General features: G+C 46.5%; 1 protein-coding gene across 1 annotated transcript in view; it reads left to right on the top strand.

The window, feature by feature from the left end:
• The first annotated feature begins 1,773 nt into the window (after positions 1-1,773).
• The window catches only part of LOC135322869 (collagen alpha-1(XII) chain-like), a 39,979-nt gene continuing 17,603 nt past the window's right edge, over positions 1,774-24,149 (top strand). The window contains exons 1-6 of the mRNA XM_064493498.1: positions 1,774-2,089; positions 11,876-12,005; positions 12,587-12,709; positions 13,151-13,284; positions 14,495-14,634; positions 17,956-18,096. Of these exons, the coding sequence (XP_064349568.1) occupies positions 2,072-2,089; positions 11,876-12,005; positions 12,587-12,709; positions 13,151-13,188 (309 nt within the window). The 5' untranslated portion in view covers positions 1,774-2,071 and the 3' untranslated portion in view covers positions 13,189-13,284; positions 14,495-14,634; positions 17,956-18,096. The remainder of the gene's footprint in view (positions 2,090-11,875; positions 12,006-12,586; positions 12,710-13,150; positions 13,285-14,494; positions 14,635-17,955; positions 18,097-24,149) is intronic.

Raw genomic sequence — 24,149 nt, 5'->3', positions numbered from 1 at the left:
AACTTTACTCTAAGAGTTTTACCAACAGGCCTAATGTGACTGCCTCAAGAGAGTGAAGTTCCCCCAAAGTGAAATTAAGAAAAACACAGAAGGACAATTCTTTAAGAAAGGTCATCTGATTTGGTATTATAATCACTAGTACATAAACCATGTAAACATTTTGTTGATCTCAATATAACTAGTGATTTAACAGAAATGAAAGTAAGAAAAATGAATTTATGACAAGAATAAATAACACCTTATTATATTTATGAGTTTAGTAGTAATTTATGAGTCATACATGTCTTTATTTTATTATCTTACTAAGGATCTCTGGACAATCAAGCTGCCCAGTGAAAAGTAGAACCAGCCATCTTTTATATTGTGCCAACTTTAACTTTCTAAGAATCATGATTTTATATCTACATTGTTTATATACAAGTATATTTCCCAAGGTATTAGGATAAAGGCTATTTATGGGACAAACACTGGGTACAGGTATAATTCTTAAAGGTGTAGAACATGAAACACTTGCAACTTGATCTGTGCTCTGCAAATGTAATGGGGATTTAAGTTCAGACCGAGCATGTAATTTAGTGCCCAAACCAGATGCTTCTGGGAACGAAGTGTGATTGACAGTGGCATTAAAGTCATGTAAACTGGGATTATCACTATCCTGACTGACATACCATGCTTGTCTCACATCAGGACGAACCTTTCCATTCCCAGAATGCCGGCACGGAGGCCCTTGGGTGCCTCGAGACACCCGCTTTCCCGCGCCTTACCCGCCGTTCCCTACGCAACACTTGATGGGCCCGGGGGTGCACGCGCTCCACAGGTCGTGCCTACCAAGCGGGCTGGGCGGCCAGAATGATTGCACGTGCCGGGGTAACGGGTCCGAGGCCTGGCGCTCCCGCAGGCGCGAGCCCCGCCCCTCTCAGGAGGCCTCGCGCTGGCCACCCTTTCTGTGCGCCACGCGCGGTGCCTCCCCCCAGGCGACCAGTGCGCAGGCGCAAGGCATGAAGCCCGCCGGGACAAGGAGCTCCCATTGGTCAGAGCAGCGGCAGCGGCGAGGATTCCTGGGCCAGCTGACTGAGGAGCGGTTGGGTCTTGTTCCTGGGCACCTGCTGAAGGGAGTGCCCGAAGCTGTCTCCGGTGAGTAAGGTGCGAGCCACCGGGCCAAAGCTACGCGGGGACCGGCGCGAGACGGGGGAGCCATTGGTGTTGGGGTGACGAGTGCTGCGGCGAGACAGACAGCTGGGGCGCCTGGAGGGCGCCTGGGGGCGGGGCAGGGAACCATGGGCAGCCTTGCGCGAGGCCCTGGCACCCGAGGCCCCCTGGGGTAGGGGAGCTAGGACTAAGCCGGGCTTCGCGGAGAGGTAACATACTCAACTTGGCCTCGCGAGCCGGGGTGGGGGGGCGGGGTGGGAGCGAGGAAACCCGGGAGGAAGCGCTGGCTGCCGAGGGGCTCCGCGCTCCGCTTAGGTTAGGCACGTCGAAGGGATGAGGGCAGCAGGTGATCGGCGACTTTGGCCGTCAGCTTTTTAGTCGCACGGCCAGGGGTCTTCACCGCTGCCACCTCTCCGACCTGCTCAAGGTTTTTTGCACTCTGGGGCTTTATGGCTGGCGCCTGCGCACTGCGCGCCACTGTAGGCACTGCGCACGAGGGGCGGCGTTCACGCGTCGGCAACCTCGGGCGTCTCGTAAACCCCGCTTTCCCGTGCCTTACCCGCCGTTCCCCACGCCACAGTTGGTGGCCCGGGGGGTGCGCGCGCTCCCCAGGTCCTGATTGCCAAGCGGGCTGGGAGGCCAGCGTGATGCGCGTGCCGGTGTAACGGGTCCGAGGCCTGGCGCTCCCACCGGCGCGAGCCCCGCCCCTCTCCTCTCCGGAGGCCTCGCGGTGGTCACCGCTTCTGTGCACCGCGAGCGGTGCCTCCCCGCGCGACCACTGCGCAGGCGCCATCCATAAAGCCTGTCTGGGCAAGGGGCTCCCGTTGGTCAGAGCGGCGGCAGCGGCGAGGATCCCTGGGCCGGCTGACTGACGAGCGGTTGGGCCTTGTTCCTGGGCACCTGCTGCACGGAGCGCCCGAGGATGTCTCCGGTGAGGAAGGTGCGAGCCAGCGGGCCAAAGCCACGCGGGGTCCGGCGCGGAACGTGGGAGCCATTGGGGTGGGGGGTTACGAGTGCTGCGCGGCGAGAGGGACAGCTGGGGCGCCTGGAGGGCGGCTGGGGCGTGGCAGGGACCCAGGGGCAGACTTGCTTGGGGAGCCGGCATCCGAGCCCCCGTGGGTATGGGAGCGAGCACCAAGCCGGGCTTCGCGGAGAGGACACATTGTCAGCTTCGCTTTGCGCGTCGCGGGGGCGGGGTGGGAGCGAGGAAACCCGGGAGGAAGCGCCGGCTGCCGAGGGGCTCCGCGCTCCGCTTAGATTAGGCACCGCGAAGGGATGAGGGCAGCAGGTGATTGGCGACTTTGGAGGTCGCTTTTCAGTCCGCCTGGCCAGGGGTATTCACCGCTGCCGCCGCTCCGACCTGCTCAAGGTTTTTTGCAGTCTGAGGCCTTATGGCTGGTGCCTGCGCACTGCGCGCCACTGTAAGCGCCGCGCACCGGTTGCGGCCTTCACGCGTCGTCATCCTCGGGCGTCTGGAAACCCCCGCTTTCCCGTGCCTTACCCGCCGTTTTCGACGCAACAGTAGGTGGCCCGGGATGTGCGCGCGCTCCCCAGGTCCTGAGTGCCAAGCGGGCTGGGCGGTCAACATGATGCGCGTGCCGGGGTAACAGGTCCGAGGCTTGGCGCTCCCGCAGACGCGATCCCCGCCCCTCCTCTCCGGAGTCCTAGCGCTGGCCACCGCTGCTGTGCGCCGCTCGTGGTGCCACCCTGCTCTCCCAGCGCACAGGCGCCATCCATAAAGCCGGCCGGGGCAAGGAGCTCCCATTGGTCAGAGCAGTGGCAGCGGCGAGGATCCCTGGGTAGCCTGATTGAAGAGCGGTTGGGCCTTGTTCCTGGTCACCTGCTGAACTGGAGTTCCTGAGGCTGTCTTCGCTGAAGAAGGTGCGAGCTGTCGGGCCGAAGCCACGTGGGAGCCACTGGGGGTTGGAGGAAAGAGGACTGCGCAGTCAGACGGACATCTGGGGCTCCTCGACGGCTAGTTAGAGGTAAGGTACACAGATGTAGCCTTGCGGGAGGTTCCCAAGGGTGCGGGAGCAAGCACCGAGCGTGGCTTTGAGGAGATGTGAAATTCTTCTCTTGGCCTGGCAAGCTGAGGGACCCACGGACACCCGGGAGGGGGCGCTGTTTGGCGAGGGGCTGCGCACCCCACTCAGGCTAGGCATTGCAAGGGGATGGTAGTGGCAGCAAACTGCACCCCATTTCTCTGCCCAGCGCAGGCGGGTAGACCGACCGTCTCTGGGAATGGATGGAAGGCGCCGGGAGCCTGGGTTGCGCGTAGAGGGCGCGGAGTGCGCAGAGGGTGGAGGGCGCGGCTGGGAGGCGGGAGGTGTCATTCGTGCAGGGTTTGACGTCAGTGGCTACCAGGGGACTGATGGATTGCACCGGGTAGGTGGCCACGAGTTCCCCAAGTGGAAGGGGAGCCTGGAGGCTTTTTTTAGGAGCGGTTGCTGAGCGAGGCTAAGGAGTCTATTAGAAACTTCCCCTGGAAGCTGTTGCCATTCTGGCCTGGCTGTCTAAGGGCAGCTGGAAGATGTAATTACTACAGTCTTCCCAGTGACGGGTAGAGGCGGCAGACATGGTGGCCCCGTGCCGGGCCAGGGGAGTGCCTGGCTCCTGGCACCCCAGTTGGGCGTGCTGCGTGGAAAGAGATGGAGCAGAGTACATGGGATTCGGTGGAGACTGGGAAAGAGTCGGGGTTGGAGAGGGGCAACAGGGCGGAGTGCCCCGGGGCCTAACCGGTTTGCAGGGGGAGAACAGCGAGAACCAGCCCCCGGGGTCGACTTGCGTCAGAAACTCAGGAGCGTCTCCCTTGGCTCTCTCTCTCCTCCCGAAAGTATTCTGGCCAACTGCGTGTCGCTTCCCCCATGAATGGCGACTTGGCAGGTCTCCGGATTCGGGACTTAACTCCGCTACTGTCTCCAATGGAGCAAAAATAAAGTTGTCTGCAAGAATTTGTTCTTGTGCTGTGGGTGGTTTTGTAGCCGGAAATGTAAAGCTCACCTGGGTTTTCTGTTGTCTGCGGAGGACTTCAGACAACGGCTTTCCTGAGGGGCCTCAGCCCCGGGAGTCTTGGGACTGCTCACAGTAACGATGCGTCCTGGTGGACAGTGTGTCTGATTGTAACTCGCAGGCCTGGTGATCTGTGACTTCAAGAGGATTCTGATTTGCAGATGTCAATTAATTGTGCTAGGTATTAGAAAATCCCCTGGCATCTCAGCATGGCCTGAAGGAGCCCAAGAGCCCCATCCAAAAGGAGTCTTTCATTCCCTCAAAGCTAACACCACAGAACCCTTTCCCCTTTCCCACACCTTGGAAAGAACAGCCTTTTAATTTGAGGTTATTGTACATTAAAAACACCATGTTCATTTTACGTCCTTTGTATTCTCTGCAGAAGATAATAGGTAACCAAAGCAAAAAATGATGAAATGATGAAAAAGTCGTTTTTGGCAGGTCAGGTTGTTACCATGGTGTTTTAAAAAATGTCATTAATTAGGATTTCTAGTAGCCAAATTGTCTGGTACAGGCAGCTGGGTGACTGTTACTTTCTCATGGCTTGGAAGGGACTGACTTAGAATATTTTACACCCCACATCTGGCAACATGACCAGCAGGCTGTGGGGAATACTCTGCCCAGGCACATCTGGGCTGGGAGGGCTGTGGACCTACTGAATGGGAACAGCATGAAACACTGCAGTCCTGGAGCACACGGCCCCTTTCCCCCACCACCTCGAGTTCGTCCCAGGTCAGGAGTTCCACACGTGGGGCCTTGATTCTCCCTGAACACCTGTCAAGGAAGGCTGCTTTGTGTCTGTGAGCCCCTTTTCCCTCTTCTGGCCTCCCCTCACTAACTTCTCTGCTCTTGGTTAAGAAGTCTGTAGGTGTTCATTGACTTACCCCAGTGATCAGGGTTAGCTTCAAGAGCACAGTGAATTCTTTATCAGATCATACAAAGTGATGACGTAATTGGAGGTTTCTCACCACAAAGATACTTTCTGAAATATGACATCTAAGTCAGCTTTCAATGCTGTTAATCATTTTCTCCCTTTCCTTCCAAAGAGCTTTGTTTGCACTTATAGTATAGCTGTCCTAAGAGGTGCTGCTGGAGACAGAAATAAACACGGGTTTATTTAGCAATGTTTTTGTGAGCTTTAGGTTTCCTCAGTTGTAAATGAATTAATAACAAAGTGTTTATTTTAATTGAGTTCAGATTACTTTGCATGATTTCTCTCCGGCGATGTAAATGTCTTCCTGTGGCAATCTGTTGCTTCTCTTATTTTTGTCTACTTCATTTTTGAAATTGGCGGAAATTTCACACGTAATATAAAAGAAAAAAGCACTTTGCCAAATTTGAGTCACATTGGATTCTGAACACCCAGAATCCAACCAATTCTGAAACTAAATTCTAATATTTTAAAGATTGTTAGAGGATTTGTCTGTGGTTTTAACAGAGCATCTCCCATCATGTGCCTGCACGATGAGATTGAAGAAATGCTATAATCCTTTTATATTTGAGAAAGAACTTCATGGTTTCTCAGTTTTCCAAGGAGTTGAATGATACATTGATTATAGATTTTAAAAGGAAATTAATTAAATGTATTATTTATCGACCCTTGGAATGGATATGCCATGGTCATTCACTGGACACAATAAAAATAACTACGATTCATCATTTTGGCCAGATGGAAGTCATATTTCAAGCATTGCCACATGTTGGTTATAAAAGATTTATGGGCCACCAAACAGGAAGTTAGCAGGCAAAGCATTTTCTGTGGTTAAGAATCATTCTGATCAACCACAGGTTTACGTATAAGTTGTTTTTATTCAATAACCATCTTCCCAGCTGATTGCCAGCTTTTCAAGTAGGTGCCGTTGTCTTCGGTCACAAAGCCTGTTCTGGGTGACTTTATGTTTATTCACGACAAATGCACTGGTTTCTGGGAGCTAAGCTGTGGGCCTCGGGTGGATGGTGGGGATGTGGGGGTGCAGACTCCTCTTTAATTCCTGCACCTGCTGTCAGAAGGGCGGTTACATTTACTGCACGAGTCCCTTCCAGGGCTTAACACCAGCTACAAACAACAGGTTTGAGTCGGTGTTGCTCTCCTGGGAAAGGCAGTGGGAGTCCACGTGCAAGCCAGCTCTTCTTTTTTCTGTGTGGTCTGTGCACTGGCATGACCTGTGATAAGAGAGTCAGTCAGGCAGCCCCTCGAGGGGTCCCCCACTCTCAGCCCCCCGTCAGGGGGATGCCCGTTTCTGGCTGTTCCCACACTTCCCACAAGGAGCTTCAGTTGGGTGGCTCTCAGGGACCACGTCTCCGGATTTGGCGCTGATGGTTTCCATGCTGGGGTGGACTGTGTGTGTTCTTGAAGGCTCCGTCTTCCTTGGAGGGTCTCCAAGGAGTTGAGCTCACCGGTCCGATTAGGACAGCTTCTGTGACCTGTGCCATCCGGCCTCCCAGGACAGCTGCATGGGGATTTCTCTGGAGAGCCGGCCTGGCCCACTTTTAGGATCTGGCTGTGGTGAGCCCACTCTTTGCTTGAGGGTGGGTCCTAGTGGGCTCAGGAAGTCAGGACCCCACCCCTCGCTCAGGAGTAAGTGCCTCTGTGAGGAACATGGCATTTCTTTGTAGCCAAGAATGGTACCTCCCTTTGAGGGAAGTTTAGGAAGTAAATCTGAAGGATGTAGGGCCATCACTGCACAGCCTCTGAGGGTGGGGCGGGGTGGCCAGTCTGGAAAGGAAACCAGTACCCAGGGCAGCAGGGGTTCTACAGCTTTATAAAGCAACCAGACGGCACCTCTGAGTCTTCAGTTCATCCACTGGCTTGTTCTCTAGTGATACTTTATTAAGAGTCATGGCAGGCACTCAGTTAAAAAAAAAAAACCTTTTGCATATAACTAGTCCCAGCAATTTCACTTCTGGGAATGTATCCTGAGGAAATAATCATGAATTTACAGAAAATTAGCTAAACAGATGTTCACTCCAATTTTGTTTCACAGTAAAATATTGGAAGCTAGCAATGACTGAGATTGGACAAGTTCATTATGATACAGCAGTTTGAAAAAAGATACACATCCATTACAAAGACGAAAGTGCAGTATTTGATGCTACAGAAAGGTGTTCCTATTACACAAAGTGGAGGAAGCAGGTTGTAAAATAGGATGCACAGTGTGGTCCCCTTTCCCTGAAGCTGCTGAGCAGAGGGCAGTCTGGGAGGACCCCCGGGGCCACGGAGTGAGGGGCTGTTCATCCAGTGGCATCTGCACCTTGCTGGGGTGGGGGGCCTCTCTCTGGGCCATTCCCTGAGCTGCCACCTGGGAGGCCTGGTGTCAGGCCTTTGCATGGGCCTCACCAGCCCACGTGTGCTCCCCAGACATTGAGGGTCACTCCCCATTTGGCACTTCCTCAGTGAGTGGACTCCATCACTCCCCTACCTCCCTACCTCCCAGTTGCTGGCCAGTGTATTACAGGATTTACTCCTGACATGTGGGTGTCTGGTCCCCAGTTCTGCTGGTGTGACTGGCATCTCCTGAGCTCTTACTCCGTGTCACGTGCCCTGTGGAGTGTGGCATGTGCACTGGCTTGTTCGTGGCACCACCCCTGTGAGGCCAGCCCCTTGGAAGAGGGGCCAGACCAGGAGGAGGGGCAGTCCTGCGTGGGGTCTTGCCCAGCTGGATCTGTAGCTGTTGTCCCCGGGGCCCCTGGCTGCAGTGTGCTGTGTCTGGGTCAGGGCAGGGTGCCGGCCCGGGGACCCAGGTGCAGTGCTTGCTCAGCAAGTGGACAGAATCAAAGTACCAACACTCCTTATCCAGGGGTGCCGAGCCTGGAGGTGGTTTGGTTTCTTTTTCCTTTTTTTCTATTTGCATCAGAATGTTTGGCCTCAGGTCACAGAAAGTCCCAGACAAAGTGGCCTCACCAGGACTGTCTGTTAACTCCTAGTGAGGCTGGGGCAGAATATGCGAGAACCCCAGTTCTCCTCGCCTCCCTGCTCTGCGGCCCTCGCAGTGGTGGCTTGACCCCCCACATTGCAGAGGGCCATCACCATTCAAAGCCATCACTCTAAGTTGTGACAACTGGTGGAACGGGGACTTGTCCCTCCCTGAGGTCCCCAAGCTGCCATATCAGACCCTCTGGAGCATGTGTGCGGAAACAGAGCACAAGTTGTCCTCAGCTCAGGTCAAGTTGGGAGGTCTTCTTGGTCCCTTGAGGGGTCGTTCTGTAACCAGGCTCTTCCTGCCTGGTGGCTTTGCCACTGTCACCCTCATCCAGCCCAGAGTAGGGCGAGCTGGGGGCCACGTGGGCTCTTCTGGTCCAGCTCCCTTGGCCTCTGTCCCGTGCGCACTGGCCTCAAGGCCTCAAGGGAGGCAGGGAAGAAGCAGAAGGGGTTTGTGATGGGCTGTTTCTGTGAAGCCCTCCTGGTATTGTTTTTGGAATGAAGACACCTCACCTGGAGGTTCCTCAGGAGTGTTTCCCTCCTGCCCCATCATGCTGGACCAGGTGTAACAGGAAGGATGGGACCATCGTTGGGGTTTAGATTAATCTTAAGGCATCTTTGGGCCGAGCTGTGTCTGGTGCCCCGAGGCCATGAGGAGGAGGCCCAGCCCTGGGGACCAAGCTCACTCCTCTTAGAAATCAGGAGTGGGTGGCTGTTTGGTTATTTACCAACAGTGTCTAGTACGCGGCTGTTCTGGATTTATAAATTGCTTAGGGCATGTAACACTTGTGTAATTTAATGTCTTAAAGGAACCTTTATGCATCATCTGTCTGGTAAAGATTTCAAAGATACTGTAAAGTGAATAGGACAAAGAAGCACCCGCTGAACCCAGTGTTGCGAGTCCCCCTTTGATCCATCAATCACATGGTTATCATCTGATGGATTCACATGTCTGTCCATCAGGATTCTCTCCTCACAACTCCTAGAAACTCCAGCTAATGCTAGTACCGCAGAATCCACCGGAAGGACACGGACCAGCCTCCATCCTGAGGGAAGGTTGGAGCCCCCGTGGCAGGTCCTGCAGGAGCCTCTCCACACTCTGTCCCGGCCTTGCTGTAACAGGTTGAGTGTCCACGGGCTGCTCTCTTCCACCCTGAGGTGTGCAGGGCACCGGGGTGGGGGTGGCGCTGGGCTGGGCAGACCTACCCAGTCTTGTTCTGAGGCCCCAGGGGACAACCCATGCCTGGCCTTGCCCCAGGAGAACACTGGAGTGCAGCCTCGGGGGAGGGCGAAAGACACCAGGTCTGAGGTCATCCTACAGCGTGTCTGGTACTGCTAAGATGGATGCCACGTAGGCAGGCGGGTGAGACCAGGGTCCGTGGGACTGAAGTGCAGGGGTGTCCTCGGAGACCACTCAGACTGTGACTGTGGGCATGCGCACGCCATTCTTAGGCACTCTCAGCCACTGTCCCTCCTTCACAGTTCCCTTTATTCTAGGTCTAGGGTGTGCTTTGCAGAGTATTCAGTGTTTTCCCAGATAGCCAGAATAGGCAGAACCCAGAGGTCAGTGTCTTATTATTGGACTTGGTAAGGCATTCCCTTGGCTCCCGTATCTTCTGTTTGACATGTTTACTCCACCTTTGGAAGCTTGTCTCCTTTGTTTTCCCAGCCCACCCCATTTAACAGAGAGCCCTTGTCCACTTTACCTTGCTTGCTTTAGTTGTGTGTCCTTGAACCTTCTCCAGCTTTGCCTTTATGAGACGTGTGACTAGAACCACACCTGTTCCCCTGGGGTCAGGAAGCACCAGGATTTTACACAGACAGGGTGATGCTTTCTGATTTATTCCAAATGCCTCTGTTGATGAGGGCCAGCAATTTGTCGATTTTTTTGGTCATATTTTCTCAATTAGCCTGAGAGAGTGATGAGTTACTCACTTTTAATCATTTGACTTGCTGAGCTCCACCAAATGTTCATACCTGTTACCATGCTCAAATATTAGCAGAGGTGGATGCTGGCAGTGGTTACAGGTCTCTCTACTGCACAGTAAGTGGTTTAGCTGAATCAGCGCCCCTTCTGTCCCCAGTGTGACTTGTGAGTTGCCCTGTTGCAGTTTCCATGGAACTAAACTTAGGTAGTATGATATACTTGGATTGAGGATCTGTCTTACAGGTTATCAGTAATAAACTGAAGACCAACAGTGATCAGCTGGCTTTTATATAAAAGAAGACACATTTGATGGATTGATATTTTAATAGCAGAAACAGAACTTTTGTCTGTGTCAGGCCATATTTAGGCAAAGCTTGTCCTCAGCATTTCTGTTGTTGGTGATACTGACCCTCCAACTGTGGCCCTGTGTCTCTCTTACTGTCTCTCAGCTGTTTATTGTAATTAGATGGCATCTCATAAACTTATTCTGTGTAGTACGTTAGGTGACAATCCTTTAAGATTTGTTATTCTTGGGCATATTTGCGTTTTACTGCTAGTCCAAGGAATAATCAAAGTGACAACCCCCTGGCGCTGGAATGATTTTGGAGAGTTGGATGGGAGAAGTAGGCGCACGCCCTTCTGCTTCCTCGTGAGGCTACTTCTGCTAAGTGGATGCTCTCAGATTTGTTAAGTAACAAATATATCGATGCTTTGCTCTCATAACCTCACATACTAATTTTTTCTAGTTTTTTTTTTTAATTGAAGTACAGTCAGTTACAATGTGTCAATTTCTGGTGTACAGCATAATGTCCCAGTCATTCATATATAATATATAAACACACATATATACACACACACATATATTCATTTTTATACTCTTTCATTAAAGGTTATTACAAGGTATTGAGTATAGTTCCTTGTGCTATACACAACAGATTTGTTTTTTATCTAGTTTTAACATTTGCAAATCTCAAATTTCAAAATTTACTAAGTTTGTCCAAATTATCCTCACTCGTCGTGAGGATGAGTTCAGTGATTCACTGAGGTTTTCTCTGAAACTCAGGCTGCTCGAGTGGACGGTTCTCAGTGGGAAACCTCTGGACTGTGCTAGTGCATCCAGCCCTCCGCATGTGCACCCGCTGTAGGCAGCCTGCCATTTTTAGGTGATTTTATTTCGTATGGCATAAACATCTGAATTCAGTAGGCTGTTAACAAAGTATCCAAGTTTTCTTTCAACAAGTTAGCTAGATGGCCTTAAGCAGTGAATTAAAACAAACAAAAACCTTCAAACTCTAATCCGAGGATATTGAAAATGCTTCATACCAGCAGGCTGGAGTCAGCGCAGTTCTGCACTGAGTGTGGCCCCGCAGGGGGTCCTGTCACACAGTCCGCACAGCTAATGCTGGTCGAGGGTCAGTTTTGGAGGGGGAAACCAAAAAGCTTTAGATCTTTTACTGAATCACTTTAATGTGCTTCTAAAGTAAATAAAAACCATTTGTAAAAAGGTGGGAATAATACCAAATGGCCTGTACTATCATGCAGCTCTTCGCTGTCTTCAAGTTACTTTGCAGCTCACTTAGGACTAATGCCTTTTTGGAGAAGAGATCTGTGAGATGTGTTTTGGATAAAATTCTGCAGTCCTGGCTACTTGCCTTGCCAGTTGAAATATATTTTCAAAAATCCTTTTTATGATTTCAGGTACATAGTTTACATGTAAAATGATACCCTAAGATATATTTTACAGTTTCACAGCGGGACATGTTTCCAGATCTTGGCAAAGGTCTCAAACAACTCCCCCGTAGAAAGAGCTTTTTCTAACAGACAAGTGAGGTGGAGAGAGCAAAGCTGACACTTACCCTGTTTTTCTCCAGACAAGGATAAGCGGACAACAGAACAGTGTGGTCCTGCAGAAGCTGAAGCCTGATGCTCCTTACACCATCACCCTGTCCTCCCTGTGTCCTGATGCGGATGGAGGTCTGATGATGGGAAGATGCAAGACCAGTAAGTGAACCTGGACTCCTGTGGCTTTTTTAGTAATCATCATGGGGATGGAATCACGTCTTCCACTGTAAACACTGGGGTGACACAGGGTTTTGCTAAGCTTTTAAAATGCATTTTAGTAATGCTTTTCATTGTTTTTGTTTGTTTTGTCTTATGAGAGGGTAGTAGTAAGATTTTATTTTTTAATGGAGGTACTGGGAATTGAACCAAAGACCTCGTGCATTTTAAGTACATCCTCTACCCCTGAACTATACCCTCCCCCCAAGATCTTAATTGTTTTTAATATCCTTACTGGACTTACCTGTCTCTGGTCTTGGAGAAAGGTGTTTATTACTTTCTGGGATAACACAGACAAAAAAACAAACTATGCTCTGGGGCCAAAATACCTTGTGAAGGGATGAGACATGACCCAGATGATCACAGACCTTTTTTCCTTTATTCACTACTTTAGCAGGTATTTGTGGGGTGCCTACTACAGGGGTCCTGCTGTGTTCTAGGGTTCCTGGGACCCCTCAGTAAACCTGGGCTTCATGTGTGCTGGGTTGTCAGATCACACGTGATGTGCTTTCTTTGCCTTTCAGAACCTTTGAGTACCGTGAGGAACTACAGAGTGCATGACCCTGCCACCAGCACTTTGAACGTTCGCTGGGACCACGTGGAGGGAAATCCTGATCACTACAAGCTCTTCTGTGCACCAACAGCAGGTGATCTGCCAAGAAACTGGTCATTATTTCCTGCAGGGAAAAGTGCATGTTAGTTTCAGCTGTAGCTTGCAAAGTGGAGATCAAGAGTTAACCAATTCACCACAGTGCTGAAGGAATTCATTCATGTTCCTTCAGTAGAACTTGACAGAGGGTAGTCGGTTGGGGCCTTAGAGCCTGGGCGATGGAAGCTTCTGGGGGATTGGGGCTGGAGGATTGAATCATTCCAGGGACTTTTCAAGAAGGTGTGAGGGCATGTGCAGAGAAGTGTTCATCAACTCTTACAACAATTTGTATGGTGGCATGTCCTTAGGTCCCAATATTATAGAACCTCCTTCTTGACTTGGTCTTGGGTTAAAATGTTTTGAGTATTTTATTGTTTGAAGTATTATTTCTTGTACAAGTTTTTCAAATCAAGTCCTTTCATTTTATTAAAATCCTTAGGTGCCAATCCCTGGGAACACGAATTATGCTGTTCTTAGGAATCTGCAGCCGGATGCCCCATACACTGTTACAGTGGTTCCCGTTTATCCTGGGGGCGATGGAGGGCATACACCAGACAATGGAAGGACATGGAAGTAAGAAGGCAGACAAATTTAGCTTTTTCATGATGCATTTTGCTTTTTAGTATAAAGGCCATATAGGCCTGTTAAAGAAAATTTGGGAAATTCATAATGATGGAAGAAAAATGTAACAATTGCCCATAGTTTACCTACCAACTCCCATCAGTTATTAATATCTTTGTGTATGAAATAAAAAATGTATAATGGCATTCTTCTGAAATGATAAGTTCAGGATTTATAAATGCGTATACAGTTATCAGTATTCTCTGTCACTGACAAAAGTTCATGAGTTTTGCTTTGTGCTCGATAAATTTGTGTGAAGCAGTTTTGTCACTGGCTTTCAGTGTAAGTTGTTGAAATCTGTTGGTCACGTTGCTTGATAGCACATTTCTCTGCTGCTGAAGTGCATTTTGGCGTTGAAAACCCGTGTGCTTTCATTTGCTGTTAATATGTTGAGAAACTAGTTTATTGTGGTTTTACAATTCTTTGTAGTATTGTTTAAAGGCTTTGGTGCATACCTCTAAATATTTTTTTTGGCTTTAAAATACACGTGCTGATGGCTAAAAGAAAGCAAGTGTGGATGACTTCTTTTGGCAAAAGATTAGTGGTCTACAAAAATGATGTTATTGGCTAAACTGGAGTTTGGGGTTAATACATGGATTTAATTTGCATGTCTTTCTAAGTCCCTATTGGGGCAGTTAATTGAGAATTGAGTGTATCTTTGATTTCTCCCTATGTTTGCCTTTTCTTTGAATCACAGAAGACATTCAGTGTCTGTTTGTTGAATGAAAAGAAATGAATGATTGAAACCAGCTAACCTAGCTGCCTGGATTAGATGGTCATCCTTGGTGGTGTCAGTTCTCATTTAGAGGTGGAGATGGTAGAATCCTCTTGTCTCTCTCTCCTGACCTGTGCTGGAAAACTGAAGCTGCTTTTCCAGTTTCTCGCTCTTGCCCCTTGTCCTTTTGTGGCCAACCCAGTGCTACTACTTTTTACTCCCCTGTTTTTATTGGCACCAACTTAGCTTCCATAGACCCCAAGGTCCTGGTTGACTAAGTTTGGCTAAATGTTGATTTGGAGAGTTTTCATCTGCTTTTGTGTGTAGATAATTTAAAATTTAAGGAGGTCAGTATTTCTCCTACTACAGAGCAGAAGTTCGGGGGAAGTGATAGCTCGACATGTATAAGTAGACATATGAAATACGTGTTGGCTTTTCTTTTCTCAGTGATGAGAGGACTGGCCAGAAATGTCCAAATGTACAATCCGATGCCGAACAGCCGGGATGTTGGCTGGACCCTGCCCCTGGCCAGTGCAGCAGCACCACGTGTGTGTGCTTCCCTGGCTGGCATGAGGGCCCCAGAACCTGTAAGTACTGTTGTCATCTCAGAGCTGGCAGAAGAATTTTGTAGATTTTACAGCGCTTTCTGCTGTGGTTGCTGGCGCAGGGCAGTAGATGAGTTGATGTGGCCCTGGGTCACATGCACACTCATTTCCTGATGAACTTAGTCTCATGTTTGTGTTGTGCTTGGCAGCCTGTGAGAATGCAGGCCACAAGCATGCCTGCGTACAATGCTTAAGTGATTGCTTTTGATGAATTAAATCATAAGGGTATCAATTGTAGGGTTAGTAAACAAAAATGAATTTGGGGAAAATTCAAATGCTATTTGAGTTATAGCACTTAGCTATATGAGTTAAAAATCCCCAGTAGTAAATGCAAATCGTTAATAGGACTTGTCAGTATGGGCTTTTATTATAACACACACATCTTTGTTAGGAATCTACCTGAAAGTTTGCCTTCATTGGCTCTTGACAGATTGCCAATCTACCTTGGTACTATTCCATTTTCTAAGTAGATTAATAACACAGAGAGCAGAAATTACTAATTTGAGTAGGAAGAGTATCAGAACACCTGAGGGAAAGTAAATTTACAAGACTTTATAAAAAGAAGCAGGGACCATGAACAAAAATAAACACAAGTTGAGCCTGTCCGAATGTTGATTTGCATCCTGTTTGTGGCAGGACATGTTCAGACAACACTGCTCTTACCCGCTGCCTGGAGTAGCTATTTTAATAGAGAAACCTCTCCCCAAGAAGTTATCTTAGGTGTACATGTCTCTAACGTTTGGGATGCTTTGGGGTCACTATCATAAGCCCTGGATGTTGTGTGTGAGAACCTTCCCCAGGAACCTAAATGGGAGGTTGTTGAAGTTGCTAAGGGTCAAGTGTGAGCTCAAATTTAATGGAGAGGGAATTTATGAGGGTAAATTACATCCAGTGCTGTGGCCTGGGCAGATCTCACGAGGTAGCACAGAGGTTGGCTTCTGCGGTGTCTGGACTCTCAGCCCTTTACTATAAACATTATTATGCTGACTAATAAAAGACTCAGTAAGCATTTGGGTTGTCGACAGACAGAATTTGTCAGGTCCTCCCTTCCAGATTGTGGTGCCAGGAAACACCCACACGGGGCACTTGGAGCAGCTGATTACAGACACACCCTATTCCGGGAACATCATTGCCCTCCACTTGGATGGAGGGGGAATCCCAGCCCTGCCCAGGGCACCAACACATGGGCCTGAAATCCTTTCCACCCAGTTCCCTTGTGACTCAGTGAGGAAGGCTGGACAGGTGGGTGGTGAGGGAGGGGTGCTGAGAGCTGCCTCCACCTTGCGCAGGTGAGAGGAGGCTTGGCACCCACTTCTGCCCGGGTTCCCCACGTTCTCATTCAGGCTGAAGGCCCTCTGGGCTGAGTGAGTGTCACTGGGCCGTTTTCTCATCTGGGACCTTTGTTAAGGAGGTTTCTTCCCTTCTCCTGCCCTGTGGTGGGTCTTCTCACCAAATGGGCACTTTTGAAATGGGAAGGCTTGGCCTCTCTATTTCATTCAACAGGAAGTGGTCAGAGTAGTTGAAATCCCTTTCTCTCCCAGTCTGTACATTTAGGTTCCAACCTAGTCTCTGTCCCTGAAAGATCAGCACATAACCATAGTTCTGAATGGAGCACTTTATTTTTAAACATTTTTTTATTCAGTTACAGTCAGTTTACAGTGTCAATTTCCAGTGAAGAGCACGATTTTTCAGTTATACATGAACATACATATATTCATTGTCACATTCTTTTTCACTGTGAGCTACCACAACATCTTGTATATAGTTCCCTGTGCTATACAGTATACTCTTGTTTACCTATTCTGCATATGCCTGTCGGTATCTACAAATTTCAAACTCCCTGTCTGTCCCTTCCCACCCCCCTCCCCTTTGGCAACCACAAGTTTGTATTCTGTGTTTATGAGTCTGTTTCTGTTTTGTATGTATGTTCTTTTTCTTTATTTGGAGTCCACATATGAGCGATCTCATGGTATTTTTCTTTCTCTTTCTGGCTCAGTTCACTTAGAATGACATTCTCCAGGAGCATCCACGTTGCTGCAGATAGCGTTATGTTGTCATGTTTTATGGCTGAATAGTATTCCATTGTAGAAATATACCGCATCTTCTTTATCCAGTCATCTGTTGATGGACATTTAGGCTGTTTCCATGTCTTGGCTATTGTAAATAGTGCTGCTATGAACATTGGGGTGCAGGTGTCATTTTGAAGTAGAGTTCCTTCTGGATATTTGCCCAGGAGCAGGATTATTGGGTCATATGGTAAGTGTATTCCTAGTCTTTTGAGGAATCTCCATCCTGTTTTCCACAGTGGCTGCACCAAACTGCATTCCCAGCAGCAGTGTAGGAGGGTCCCCTTTTCTCCACAGCCTCTCCAGCATTTGTCATTTGTGGACTTTTGAATGATGGCCATTCTGGCTGCTGTGAGGTGATACCTCATTGTAGTTTTGATTTGCATTTCTCTGATAATTAGTGATAATGAGCATTTTTTCATGTGCCTGTTGATCATTTGTATTTCTTCCTTAGAGAATTGCTTGTTTAGGTCTTTGCCCAATTTTGGATTGGGTTGTTTGCCTTTTTCTTATTAAGTCATATTGAGCTGCTTATATATTCTGGGGATCGAGCCTTTGTCAGTTTCATCTTTTGCAAAAACTTTCTCCCATTCCGTAGGTTATCGTCTTGTTTTGTTTATGGTTTCCTTTGCTTTGCAGAAGCTTGTACGTTTAATTAGGTCCCATTTGTTTATTCTTGCTTTTATTTCTATTGCTTGAGTAAACTGCCCTAGGAGAATATTTTTGACATGTATGTCAGATAATGTTTTGCCTATATTTTCTTCTAGGAGGTTTATTGTATCTTGTCTTACGTTTAAGTCTTTGATCCATTTGAGTTTATTTTTGTGTATGGTGTAAGGGAGTGTTCTAGCTTCATTGCTTTACATGTGGCTGTCCAGTTTTCTCAACACCATTTGCTGAAGAGACTCTCTTTATTCCATTGTATATTCTTGCCTCCTTTGTTGAAGATTAATTGACCAAAAGTTTGTGGGTTCATTTCTGGGCTCTCTGTTCTGTTCCATTGGTCCATAAGTCTGTTTTTGTACTGAATAGAACACTTTTTACTGTTTATGGGTCCACGAGAGAAAGGTAGGAGATGCGGATTTTATCACAAGTGGGGAAACACCCCAAAGAGTGGTGAAACCCCTTGGGTACAGTTACTCTGACCTGCTTACAGTTCTTTTATACCCCTCCCACTACCCCCATGCCCACCATGCTTGCAGACAGGCTACTAACTCTGTTGTGTTGATTTATTTAGGACCATGCAGTGGACCGAGGAATGTGAGTCTTTGGGGAGACAACCATCAGCCTGTCCGTGCCCTGGGATCACACTGATGGGCCAGCTCAGCAGCACAGGATCAAAAATTCTCCTACCTTTGGTGACCCAGTCGATAAATATGTGAGTCTGATACTCATTCATTTGAACATTTTGTAACATGTTGCCTGGTTGGAGGGTGAAATTAAGCTTTCTTCTTTAGGAAGTACTGTGATGACGGTTGAGTCTTGTCTCTTGTGTGACAGTATGATAGTGTGTCCTGTGTGACTCTCATGTGACAGTCACATTTTGTATGACTCTGACCTGGCCAATCAGAATCCTCCCCAGCTTGGGGGTGATGACTTGGGGCTATGCTTGGCAGTGCAGTGGGGGCCAAGACTGAGGCAGGAGACCTGGAGCCCCCACTGGAAGTCCTGTGCCTGCGACCCTCCCCCACAGCAGGGGGCTCTGTCACCTCCCTGGTGGTCCTGCCTCCTAGCATCTTGTCCTGGGGCCCTGCTGGGGTCCTCTCACCTGGCCCTGCAATCAGGAGAGTTACCTTTCAGGAGTTCTGTCAGCCTCCTGGGCTTATTTTTCTTCATATTGTCTGCTCACTTTCCTGTTGGTTCTTTGTGTTTTTCTCATACTGATTTGAAGACTTATTTTTAAAATTTCTATTACCCAGAGCCCCTGGGCTCAGAGGCACTGGACATCTGACTAGGGCCAGTGTTGTGCGAGTGCCAGCTGCAGAGGGAGGCCGATGTTGGGCTCCTGCCCGGCCTGTGCATAGTGAGTGCCCTGCAGCCCGGGCTGGACCCAGCCTGGCTGGGGAGGCCTCACAGCCCCTGTGGAGTGGGCAGACCAGGCACAATGAGGCCTGAAGCGTTATTTTTTAATGTTGTGTAAGTTAATCTTTTATTGATTCTTTTCTCCTGTGGATACCCATTTCCTGGTCTGCTGTTTGCAGGTTAATTTTACTTTGTTTCTTGCTTACAGACAGAAAAATCTGGTTGATTTTATACTGGTCCTCAATCCAGTAACCATGCTTTAATTCACTTACTAATTGTAAGTGTCTTTGGATTATGGTGGATTTTCCATGCATATAATAATGCCATGCACATACAATGACAATTTTCTTGCTTAAAATTTGACCTTTATGCCTATTTTATTGTTGTTGTCACTGCATTATTATCCTGACAGTGTCTTCAGTACATATTGAATAGAAGGGGTGAAAGCTGGCATCTGGTTCCAGTTACAGAGAAAACTCTTTAAATATTTGCTCATTAATTATATCATTATTGTTAATGAGTCCAAACTTAATCTGCTCACTGCACAACAGGCCAATAAATCAGAAGACAAGGTGTTGGGGCAAGGAATAGTGACTTTATTCAGATAGTTGGCTGACCCAGAAGATGGTAGACTGATGTCCTGGAGAACCATCTTCTGCAAGTCAGAATTCAGGCTCCTTTTATACTAAGAAGTGGGGGAGTTCTTGGTTGTTGCAAACTTCTTGGTGTAGGAATTCTTTGTTCTTGGAATCCTGTGTTCTTTCACCTGTCCACCTGGGTCAGATCATGGTGTTTCTGTAAACCTCCAACAAAACAAATGTTATTTTCTATGTTGCAACTTACTATCTTTATATGATTGGAAACATCCTTAAATATCCTTAAAGGTCAGACCCTTGAGAATAGGCTCTCCTATACATTTCAGGCTATTGGCAACATTGTTGTATAAAAGGTGCAGAGCCAGCAAGACTAAGCCTAGGAAACAGTGCAGAGGGTTAAAGACAAAGGAACAGATCTAACGTGGAGTCAGATTTGTTCTTTTCTATTCCATTATCAGTTCACTTAGATAATCAGATTCAGGAAATTGCTTTCTTTCCTTTTGTTTTCTTTCTGGTTCATGGTGTTCAGAGTGTGTTTTTTCCTGTCTGGATTCTAAACATTACTGGACTCATCATGCTCAATCATGTTAGATTCATTTTTCTGTTTCCTTTCTCTGCACCTTGCTTTTTGCATTTCCGTCTAGTAAAAAACCAGTTTTCAGTCTATTTCTTCCCAAAGAACTTGAACAATACTGTTAATGGAATTTATGTTGGTAAAGAAATAAAGATGGCAGTCTTTACTAGAGTTCTTCTACTGCAGGGGGAGGAGTAACTACAGCTGAAGTGACCTGGGTAATTGCAGCCCCCCGCAGGACATGCCTGCACAGTTGCAGGTTTCTGTAAAGCAGAATAGAATTGTCACTTTTGTTTCTGAACAAAAGGCAAGAACTTGCTGTCTTTTTATGTTCCTCTCCTGTGCTGTTTGCATTTTCTTGGACTGCTGAGTGTGTGATTTCTGTACTAGGGCACCTGGACTCTGTGAAACTTAATGCCCGGTGCAGGATGCCTTCTCTTTATTCCCACATTGCTCATCCTAAAGTGCTTGTGCTGACTCATCAGGATGGGGTGTTAGAGCGGACATACGTTACTGTGCGGTAGAGTAAGCCCACCCCCCGCCACCCCCCCTGTCCTCACCCACTCCGGAAATAGCAAGAATAGGACCCAAAGTATATTTTTGTTACAGAACCACAACTAGACAGTTGCTCAGAGTTAATAATAGCGTCCCTCTTCTATGTAGCAAAACAAAACACACACATCAAACCCTCAACACTATTACTGAGCCGATTCTGGATGTGCTGTAGTTCATTTAAGTTTCACTTAGATATTTTTATTTAGCAGGAAGATGCCTAAGAACAATGGAGTGTCCAATTTTTATCTTGTGTGGAGACCAGAGCTACCCTGTGCTGATGCTCTGACCAGGCTGCTGGGGCTGGTGCTGCCACCACGCTGTGACCACTGCCTGTCTTCCTGGTTTTTATTCATCTTATTACAGTTTTCAAAGCATCATTAACCCCGTTCTTTCTCAATACAGCTTTTCAGGATAAGCAATGCAGGTTTTCATATCCTAAGTTTTATATGTAAATGAAAATTGAAGTTCAGAGACTTGAAGTGGCTGGAATCAGAAGTGATTAAGTTGTAAGACATAGTCTTGTAGGATGAAGGTCTGTGCACTTTTGTTCTGGTTCCAAGACAGGTCTGAGACCTGGCTCTGCCTCTTGCGGTCTTGGGAAAATTGCTTAACTTCTCCAAGCCACAATTTCATTCTTTGTAAAGTTACCTATGATACAGATCTTTTTACGATTGATTGTCTTATAAGTGAGATAATGTGAATTAAGCCCTTAGCACAATCATCACCAAAGGATGTGCCCTGGGTTGCCATCATCACCACCACCACCACCATCATCATCATCATCATCATCATCATCATCATCATCATCATTATTACTACTACTACTACTACTGCTACTACTACTATTACTACTACTACTATTGCTAAATGTTCACATTATCCCAATATATCCTTTTACAAATTGCATAGCAGTTTGGTTTGTTTGTTTTTATTGAGATATAGTAGACATAGAACTTTATATTAGGTTCTGGTAAACAACATCATAATTTGATTTGTGTATATATATTGTGAAGTGATAACCACAGTGAGTTTAGTTAACTTCCATCATTATATATATTTACACATTTTTTTCCTGTGATAAGATTTTACTCCCTTAGTAATACCAAATATTTTATGTGGTGTTATTACTTATAGTGACCACATTGTATGTGTCATGACCCCACGTTATTTATTTTGTAAGTGGAAGTTTATATCTATTGGCTGCGTTCACCAGTATTGGCCCCTCTTCTCCTCCCCACACCTGGCAACCACCAGTCTGTTCTCTGTATCTGTGAGCTTGTTTTTGGTTTTGTCTTAGTTCCCACCTGTAAGTGAAATCATGCATGTTTCTCTTTGTCTAATTTATTTCATTTAGCATAATGCCCTCAGGGTCAATCCATGTTGATGCAAATAGCAAAATTTCATTCTTTTTGGTGACTTAATAGTGTGTTGTCAGATATATACATGCATACCAGATTTTCTTCCTCCATTCATCCCTTGATGGACACTTCAGTTGTTTCTGTATCTTGATTGTTGCAATCAGTGCTGCAGTGAAGATGGGCATGCAGATCTCCTCTCAAATTAGTGTTTTCATTTCTTTCAGAGAAATAAGAATGGAATTGCTGGATCATATTGTAGCCCTATGTTTAATATTTTGGGAAACCTCCATGTGATTTTATATTGTGGCTCCACTAATTTATATTCCCAACAGTCACAGGTTTCCCTTTTCTCCATGTCTTGCCAACACTTGTTACGTCTTGTCTTTTTGATAACAGCCATCCTAACACATGGGAGGTGATACCTTGTTGTGGTATTGATTCCTGTTTCCCTGTTGACTAGTGATATTGATCCTTTTCATGTTTTAATCAGATTGGGGTTTTTTGTTTTGTTGTTGTTACTGAGTTGTAGGAGCTTTTTAATATATTTTGTATATTAGCTCCTTTTCGGATATATTATTAGCAGTTCTCTTCTCCCACTTAGTAAGGTACTTTTTCATGTTTTTGTTAATTTCCTTTGCTGCGCAGAAGTTTTTAGTTTGATATAATCCCACTTGCTTATCTTTATTTTTGTTTCCTTTGCTTTTGGTGTCAAATCCAAAAGCTCATCACCAAGATTGATGTCAGGGAGCTTACTGCCTATGATTTCTTATAGTAGTTTTATGGTTTCAGGTCTTACATTCAAGTCCTTCATGCATTTGGAGTTGAATTTTGGGTATGGTAATAAGATAGGGGTCCATTTTCGTTCTTTTGCACGTAGCTATACAGGTTTCCCCACACCACTTAGTGAAGAAACTGTCCTTTCCCCATTGTATATTTTTGACTCCCTTGTTGTAAATTATTGATGATATATGCACTGGATATATTATGTCTCTGAGTCTGTTCTGTTTTGTAAATAAGTTCGCTTGTGGCATGTTTTAAATTCCACATATAAATATCACGTGATATTTATCTTTCTGTAACCTGCTTGCTTAGTGTAATCTCTAGGTCCATGCACGTTGCTGCAAATAGTATCATTTCATTCTTTTTTTTAATGGCTGAGTAGTATTCTAGTGTGTGTGTGTATAAAATATATGTATATATAAAACACTTCTTTATCCATTTATCTGACAAGGAACATGTAGGTTGCTTCCCTGTCTTGGCCACTGTAAATAATGCTGCTTGAACATTGGGATGCATATATCATTCTAATTGAGTGCTTTCTCTGGATAAGCCCAAGAATGGGATTGTTGGGTCACATGGTAGCTCTACTTTTAGTTTTTTAAGGAACATCCATACTGTTTTTCATAGTAGTTGTACCAATTTGCAGTACCACCAGCAGTGTAGGAGAGTTCCCTTTGCCCAATGTCTCCAGCATTTGTTATTTGTAGACATTTTAATGATGGCCATTCTGACTGGTGTGAGGTGATATCTCATTGTAGTTTTGATGTGAATTTCTCTAATAATTAGCAATGTTCAGCATCTTTTCATGTGCCTGTTGGCCATTAGTAGTTTTCTTTGGAGAAATGACTAGGTCTTAAGCCTATTTTGGGGTTTGAGTCATCTGTTTTGTTGTTGTTACTGAGTTTTATGTGCTGTTTGTATATTTTGGAAATTAAGCCCTTTTTGGTCACATTGATTGCAGATGTTTTCTTTAGTGTCATAGTTTGTCTTTTCATTTTCTTTATGGTTTGCTGTGCAAAAACTTTAGAAGTTTGATTAGGTCCCATCTGTTTATTTGTACTTTTATTTCTTGCCTTGGGAGACTGACCTAAGAACACATTGCTGTAATTTATGTCAGAGAATGTTTTGCCTATGTTCTATTCTAGGAGTTTTATGGTGTTATGTCTTATATTTCAATCTTTAAGCCATTTTGAGTTTATTTTTATGTATGGTGTGAGGGAGGGTCCTAACTTCATTCATTTACATGCTACTGTCCAGTTTTCCCAACACCACTTGCTGAAGAGACTGTCTTTTCTCCACTGTATATCTTCCCTCCTTTGCCGAAGATGAACTGTAGGTCTGTGTGTTTATTTCTGGGCTCTCTGTTCTGTTCCATTGATCCATATGTCTGTTTTTATGCCAGCACCACACTGTTTTGATTACTGTAGCTCTGCCGTATTGTCTGAAGTTTGGAGGGTCATTCCTCTAGCTTTATTCTTTTTCTTCAATAATGCTTTGGCAAGTCTGCATCTTTTATGATTCCATATAAATTTTACGATTATTTGCT

Source organism: Camelus dromedarius, chromosome 14 (genome assembly GCF_036321535.1).
Source record: "Camelus dromedarius isolate mCamDro1 chromosome 14, mCamDro1.pat, whole genome shotgun sequence".
Classification (NCBI taxonomy): domain Eukaryota; kingdom Metazoa; phylum Chordata; class Mammalia; order Artiodactyla; family Camelidae; genus Camelus; species Camelus dromedarius.
Note: the sequence above shows the minus strand (reverse complement) of the source record. Positions and strands in the feature narration are given on the sequence as shown.